Source organism: Lucilia sericata, unplaced genomic scaffold (assembly GCF_015586225.1).
Source record: "Lucilia sericata isolate MDLA Ls3-8-SP2 unplaced genomic scaffold, ASM1558622v1 Contig000545F_arrow, whole genome shotgun sequence".
NCBI lineage: Eukaryota > Metazoa > Arthropoda > Insecta > Diptera > Calliphoridae > Lucilia > Lucilia sericata.
In genome coordinates, this window is record NW_023994555.1 from 268,099 (window position 1) to 276,934 (window position 8,836).

Below are 8,836 nucleotides of genomic sequence, written 5' to 3' on the forward strand. Positions count from 1 at the left end.
AAAGTAACATGGTTGTGAACTATACACTGGACTATAGACTAGACCAAAGACTATAGACTAGACTATAGACTAGACTAAAGACTAGACTATAGACTAGACTATAGACTAGACTATAGACTAGAATATAGACTAGAATAGACTAGACTATGGACTAGACTATTGACTAGACTATAGACTAGACTATAGACTAGACTATAGAATAGACTATAGACTAGACTATAGACTAGACTATAGACTAGACTATAGACTAGACTATAGACTAGACTATAGACTAGACTATAGACTAGACTATAGAATAGACTATAGACTAGACTATAGACTAGACTATAGACTAGACTATAGACTAGACTATAGACTAGACTATAGACTAGACTATAGACTAACTATAGACTAGACTATAGACTAGACTATAGACTAGACTATAGACTAGACTATAGACTAGACTATAGACTAGACTATAGACTAGACTATAGACTAGACTATAGACTAGACTATAGACTAGACTATAGACTAGACTATAGACTAGACTATATACTAGACTATAGACTAGACTAGACTAGACTAGACTAGACTAGACTAGACTAGACTAGACTAGACTATAGACTAGACTAGACTATAGACTAGACTATAGACTAGACTATAGACTAGACTATAGACTAGACTATATACTAGACTATAGACTAGACTAGACTAGACTAGACTAGACGACTAGACTATAGACTAGACTATAGACTAGACTATAGACTAGAATATGGACTAGACTATAGACTAGACTATAGACTAGACTATAGACTAGACTATAGACTAGACTATAGACTAGACTATAGACTAGACTATAGACTAGACTATAGACTAGACTATAGACTAGACTATAGACTAGACTATAGACTAGACTATAGACTAGACTATAGACTAGACTATAGACTAGACTATAGACTAGACTATAGACTAGACTATAGACTAGACTATAGACTAGACTAGACTAGACTATAGACTAGACTATAGACTAGACTATAGACTAGACTATAGACTAGACTATAGACTAGACTATAGACTAGACTATAGACTAGACTATAGACTAGACTATAGACTAGACTATAGACTAGACTATAGACTAGACTATAGACTAGACTATAGACTAGACTATAGACTAGACTATAGACTAGACTATAGACTAGACTACAGTCTAGTCTATAGACTAGACTACAGACTAGACTATAGACTAGACTATAGCTACTTAGACTAGACTATAGACTAGACTATAGACTAGACTATAGACTAGACTATAGACTAGACTATAGACTAGACTATAGACTAGACTATAGACTAGACTATAGACTAGACTATAGACTAGACTATAGACTAGACTATAGACTAGACTATAGACTAGACTATAGACTAGACTATAGACTAGACTATAGACTAGACTATAGACTAGACTATAGACTAGACTATAGACTAGACTATAGACTAGACTATAGACTAGACTATAGACTAGACTATAGACTAGACTATAGACTAGACTATAGACTAGACTATAGACTAGACTATAGACTAGACTATAGACTAGACTATAGACTAGACTATAGACTAGACTATAGACTAGACTATAGACTAGACTATAGACTAGACTATAGACTAGACTATAGTCTAGACTATAGACTAGACTATAGACTAGACTATAGACTAGACTATAGACTAGACTATAAACTAGACTATAGACTAGACTATAGACTAGACTATGGACTAGACTATAGACTAGACTATAGACTAGACTATAGACTAGACTACAGACTAGACTATAGACTAGACTATAGATTAGACTATAGACTAGACTATAGACTAGACATATGTACTAGACTATAGACTAGACTATAGACTAGACTATAGACTAGACTATAGACTAGACTATAGACTACACTATAGACTAGACTATAGACTAGACTATAGACTAGACTATAGACTAGACTATAGACTACTATAGACTAGACTATAGACTAGACTATAGACTAGACTATAGACTAGACTATAGACTAGACTATAGACTAGACTATAGACTAGACTATAAACTAGACTATAGACTAGACTATAGACTAGACTATAGACTAGACTATGGACTAGACTATAGACTAGACTATAGACTAGACTATAGACTAGACTACAGACTAGACAATAGACTAGACTATAGATTAGACTATAGACTAGACTATAGACTAGACATATGTACTAAACTATAGACTAGACTATAGACTAGACTATAGACTAGACTATAGACTAGACTATAGACTAGACTATAGACTAGACTATAGACTAGACTATAGACTAGACTATAGACTAGACTATAGACTAGACTATAGACTAGACTATAGACTAGACTATAGACTAGACTATAGACTAGACTATAGACTAGACTATAGACTAGACTATAGACTAGACTAGACTAGACTATAGACTAGACTATAGACTAGACTATAGACTAGACTATAGAGACTATAGACTAGACTATAGACTAGACTATAGACTAGACTATAGACTAGACTATAGACTAGACTATAGACTAGACTATAGACTAGACTATACTAGACTATAGACTAGACTATAGACTAGACTATAGACTAGACTATAGACTAGACTATAGACTAGACTATAGACTAGACTATAGACTAGACTATAGACTAGACTATAGACTAGACTATAGACTAGACTATAGACTAGACTATAGACTAGACTATAGACTAGACTATAGACTAGACTATAGACTAGACTATAGACTAGACTATAGACTAGACTATAGACTAGACTAAAGACTAGACAAAGACTAGACTATAGACTAGACTATAGATTAGACTATAGTCTAGACTATAGACTAGACTATAGACTAGACTATAGACTAGACTATAGACTAGACTCTAGACTAGACTATAGACTAGACTATAGACTAAACTATAGAGTAGACTATAGACTAGACTATAGACTAGACTATAGACTATACTAACTAGACTAGACTATAGACTAGACTATAGACTAGACTATAGACTAGACAAAAGACTAGACTATAGACTAGACTAGACTATAGATTAGACTATAGACTAGACTATAGACTAAACTAGAGACTAGACTATAGACTAGACTATAGACTAGACTATAGACTAGACTATAGACTAGACTATAGACTAAACTATAGACTAGACTATAGACTAGACTATAGACTAGACTATAGACTAGACTATAGACTAGACTATAGACTAGACTATAGACTAGACTATAGACTAGACATAGGCTAGACTATAGACTAGACTATAGACTAGACTATAGACTAGACTATAGACTAGACTAGACTACTCTAGACTATAGACTAGACTATAGACTAGACTGTAGACTAGACTATAGACTAGACTATAGACTAGACTATAGACTAGACTATAGACTACTATAGACTAGACTATAGACTAGACTATAGACTAGACTATAGACTAGACTATAGACTAGACTATAGACTAGACTATAGACTAGACTAGACTATAGACTAGACTATAGACTAGACTATAGACTAGACTATAGACTAGACTATAGACTAGACTATAGACTAGACTATAGACTAGACTATGACTAGACTATAGACTAGACTATAGACTAGACTATAGACTAGACTATAGACTAGACTATAGACTAGACTATAGACTAGACTATAGACTAGACTATAGACTAGACTATAGACTAGACTATAGACTAGACTATAGACTAGACTATAGACTATACTATAGACTAGACTGTAGACTAGACTATAGACTAGACTATAGACTACACTTTATACTAGACTATAACCAGACTATAGACTAGACTTAGACTAGACTATAGACTAGACTATAGACTATACTATAGTCTAGACTATAGACTAGACTATAGACCAGACTATAGACTGGACTATTGACTAGTCTATATTTTTTTAGTTTTTGTTAATAATTTAAAAGAAGTTTTTGTCTTTTCATAATTATCAAGATTCCTAAGAAATATTTAAAACCTTTAAATATCTGTTTCCCAGGAAACCCAGCTGTAGAGTAAAATCTGTCACCTTTTAACCTGCAGCGATAATTTATTGAATACCTAGAATTCACAAAATTCTACATACAAAATAAAATTGATAATAAATAAACAATAAATTGCAAATGATTCATTTGTTAAATAAAACGCTAAGTAGAAGGTCTTGAGAAAAATGCAATTCAAAACTGTTACTCTTCCAATTTTATTATTTCTATTAATTCAACTTATAAAAGCTGAGAAAGATGATAGAAGCAGTGAGTGGACTACTAGCTCCAGTAATTTAGTGCAGAATGTGAATTCCATTAGAAATCAGCTGAAGAACATTAAAATGCAAGTAGTGGACAAATATGAACATGAAAAATTACTTTGGCAATTGGAGTCATTCGAAAGCTGGTATGCAGATGAGGAAAGATCGAAATGTTCCGCAGATCTTTCTTATATCTTCAATGGTTGGACACCAATACAAAGACGTCTAGATGGTTCGGAGAATTTCTATCGCAATTGGTCGGATTATCAGCAGGGTTTTGGCGATAAACACAAAGAATTCTTTATAGGTTTAGAGCCTTTACATCAGCTAACTAAAACCAAAGGACCCCAAGAACTTTTGATCGTACTAGGGGATCATGATAAACATATAGCTTATGCTAAATATAATAATTTTATAGTGGGCTCTGAAGCGGACTTATACGAACTTAAAGATTTGGGTTCTTATGTGGGTTCGGCTGGAGATGCTTTAAGCGAACAGGTGGGTAAGAAATTTACCACTTTGGATCAGGATAATGATGGGTCAAAATTGCATAATTGTGCCAAACTATGACACGGAGCCTGGTGGTTTTGGTTATTGTCATCAGAGGTAGGTTTTGACTTTAATGAATGTTTTTGTTTGGTATCATTTTATATTTGTTTTCGTAGTCATCTTAATGGTCCTTATCTGGAGAAACCGGTTTCTGAGAAGGGAGAAAAGGCATAGTTTGGGATCTGTGGCATGGCATGAATTATTCATTGAAATTTGTTTTAATGATGGTCAGATCGAAAGCTGAATAATATAATAAAATGGATTGATGCTCTTTAAAAAATTGTTTTTAATGACGTAATTTATTAAATTTTTTTAAAAGTACTTCTTCAAATTAAACTGAATGAAAAAGTACTTTCTTATATCATAAAAGTCCTTTTTTAGAAATTAAACTGAATTTATAATTTAGTCCAAAAATTGGCTTTTTCCTTAGGCTTAGACTAGACTATATACTAATCTATAGACAACACTAAAACTAGATTATAGACTAGACTATGGACTAGACTATATACTAGAATACAGAATAGAATACAGAATAAAACATAACTAGACTATAGACTAAACTATAGACTATACTATAGACTAGACTATAGACTAGACTATAGACTAGGCTATGGATTAGACTATAGACTAGACCATAGACTAGACTATCGACTAGACTATTAGACTAGACTATAGACTAGACTATAGACTAGACTATAGACTAGACTATAGACTAGACTATAGACTAGACTATAGACTAGACTATAGACTAGACTATAGACTAGACTATAGACTAGACTATAGACTAGACTATAGACTAGACTATAGACTAGACATTAGACTAGACTATAGACTAGACTATAGACTAGACTATCGACTAGACTATAGACTAGAATATAGACTAGACTATAGACTAGACTATAGACTAGACTATAGACTAGACTATAGACTAGACTATAGACTAGACTATAGACTAGGACTATAGACTAGACTATAGACTAGACTATAGACTAGACCATAGACTAGACTATAGACTAGACTATAGACTAGACTATAGACTAGACTATAGACTAGACTATAGACTAGACTATAGACTAGACTATAGACTAGACTATAGACTAGACTATAGACTAGACTATAGACTAGACTATAGACTAGACTATAGACTAGACTATAGACTAGACTATAGACTAGACTATAGACTAGACTATAGACTAGACTATAGACTAGACTATAGACTAGACTATAGACTAGACTATAGACTAGACTATAGACTAGACTATAGACTAGACTATAGACTAGACTATAGACTAGACTATAGACTAGACTATAGACTAGACTAGACTAGACTATAGACTAGACTATAGACTAGACTATAGACTAGACTATAGACTAGACTATAGACTAGACTATAGACTAGACTATAGACTAGACTATAGACTAGACTATAGACTAGACTATAGACTACTATAGACTAGACTATAGACTAGACTATAGACTAGACTATATAGGACTAGACTATAGAACTAGACTATAGACTAGACTATAGACTAGACTATAGACTAGACTATAGACTAGACTATAGACTAGACTATAGACTAGACTATAGACTAGACTATAGACTAGACTATAGACTAGACTATAGACTAGACTATAGACTAACTATAGACTATGACTATAGACTAGACTATAGACTATACTATAGACTAGACTATAGACTAGACTATAGACTAGACTATAGACTAGACTATAGACTAGACTATAGACTAGACTATAGACTAGACTATAGACTAGACTATAGACTAGACTATAGACTAGACTATAGACTAGACTATAGACTAGACTATAGACTAGACTATAGACTAGACTATAGACTAGACTATAGACTAGACTATAGACTAGACTATAGACTAGACTATAGACTAGACTATAGACTAGACTATAGACTAGACTAGACTAGACTATAGACTAGACTATAGACTAGACTATAGACTAGACTATAGACTAGACTATAGACTAGACTATAGACTAGACTATAGACTAGACTATAGACTAGACTATAGACTAGACTATAGACTAGACTATAGACTAGACTATAGACTAGACTATAGACTAGACTATAGACTAGACTATAGACTAGACTATAGACTAGACTATAGACTAGACTATAGACTAGACTATAGACTAGACTATAGACTAGACTATAGACTAGACTATAGACTAGACTATAGACTAGACTATAGACTAGACTATAGACTAGACTATAGACTAGACTATAGACTAGACTATAGACTAGACTATAGACTAGACTATAGACTAGACTATAGACTAGACTATAGACTAGACTATAGACTAGACTATAGACTAGACTATAGACTAGACTATAGACTAGACTATAGACTAGACTATAGACAAGACTATAGACTAGACTATAGACTAGACTATAGACTAGACTATAGACTAGACTATAGACTAGACTATAGACTAGACTATAGACTAGACTATAGACTAGACTATAGACTAGACTATAGACTAGACTATAGACTAGACTAGAGACAAGACTATAGACTAGACTATAGACTAGACTATAGACTAGACTATAGACTAGACTATAGACTAGACTATAGACTAACTATAGACTAGACTATAGACTAGACTATAGACTAGACTATAGACTAGACTATAGACTAGACTATAGACTAGACTATAGACTAGACTATAGACTAGACTATAGACTAGACTATACTAGACTATAGACTAGACTGTAGACTTAAAATTTGTCTTTCCTTAAAATTTTCTTCAATGAAGGAAATCTATGTAAATTCACTTTAAAATTATTCAATTTCAGTTTTTTCCCATTTCGGACTTTAACTTCCAATTAACGTTTTATTCTTTTTTTTCATACTATATTTACCTATCAGTTAGCTTTAACTTTTTGTCGTTTCTGATGTTATTCCTAGTTTTAGGATTAATCTCATGCCACCCAACTGCCCTTTATAAATATAGACAAAGCAACCCTTTCTTGCAGCATGTAAATGCAGTTTTAGATAAAGTTTTTCGCTATATAAAGGCCAAACTCCCTTTGGCTAAAGAAAATTAAAAACTAAATTGAGAAAGGGTAAAGAGAGAGCGGAAGGGAAAACAAAAGGATTAACCAAAAAGTATATACGAACAGAGACAGGAGGCTGTAAAAATAACAATAGCTGTGGAATAAAAAAGAAAACATAGACATCATTTAGATAGCAGCCAAACTGGAACTTTGAAACAAAGGAAGTTTTTTTTTCAACAGCCAGCAAATGCAACCCATATTTTTGAAAACCAAACTTACAACAAAAAATTACAAATTGATAAGGGTTTTTTTTTTGTAAGGCAAACTGCAGTAGGTTTTGTTTTAGAAAAAAAAAGGTCTGGTCAAGACCGGTTTCTGGTTTTATAAAGAAACAATGGTATATGTTTTGTAAAAAGGTAAAATAAGTTTATTACAAAACTGACTTTTATTACAAAATGTTTTCAAAATAACAAATGTAAATTTAATTTATGTGCAAATCAAATTTTAAATGACACTAACATGTCATCATAGAGGGAAACAATTAAATCATACAAAGGAACCCAGATAACGGGATAAAATGTCAATTAGAAGGACTTTGAATTAAATGACCTAAAAAGTTTAAGGAAAAACTATTTGGAGATAAAATTATAATCTTCCAATTTCTAGTTTGTTATTCTTCAGTTTTGATAATTATTTTCTTAAAATTTGTTAAATTTCCTATAAATTTTATGAAATATTTTATAATAATCTTTAGAAATACCTTAAATTTCTTGATTACACTGTTTACTCGTTGTAAATGTTTTAATCATTATTCTTTCTTGAAACTGTTTTATCTTGATTTATAGTTTATGTCACTGCTTATCTTGAAACTCTGTTACCAGCAACTGCTTTTCCTAAATTCTTTACACTGTTTATCTTAAAAAACTTCCCGTTGCAATCTTTTTCTTTTAAGCTGCAGCATTTCTTCATCA

The 8,836-nt window shown here is 32.3% G+C and overlaps 1 protein-coding gene across 1 annotated transcript; it reads left to right on the top strand.

Moving 5' to 3' along the window:
- Positions 1-4,175: 4,175 nt before the first annotated feature.
- LOC119606012 (ryncolin-4-like) lies at positions 4,176-5,227 on the top strand. The gene is made up of 2 exons (XM_037959371.1): positions 4,176-4,894; positions 4,954-5,227. The coding sequence occupies exon 1, from the start codon at positions 4,214-4,216 to the stop codon at positions 4,856-4,858; it is 645 nt and encodes a 214-aa protein (XP_037815299.1). The 5' UTR covers positions 4,176-4,213; the 3' UTR covers positions 4,859-4,894; positions 4,954-5,227.
- Positions 5,228-8,836: the final 3,609 nt, after the last annotated feature.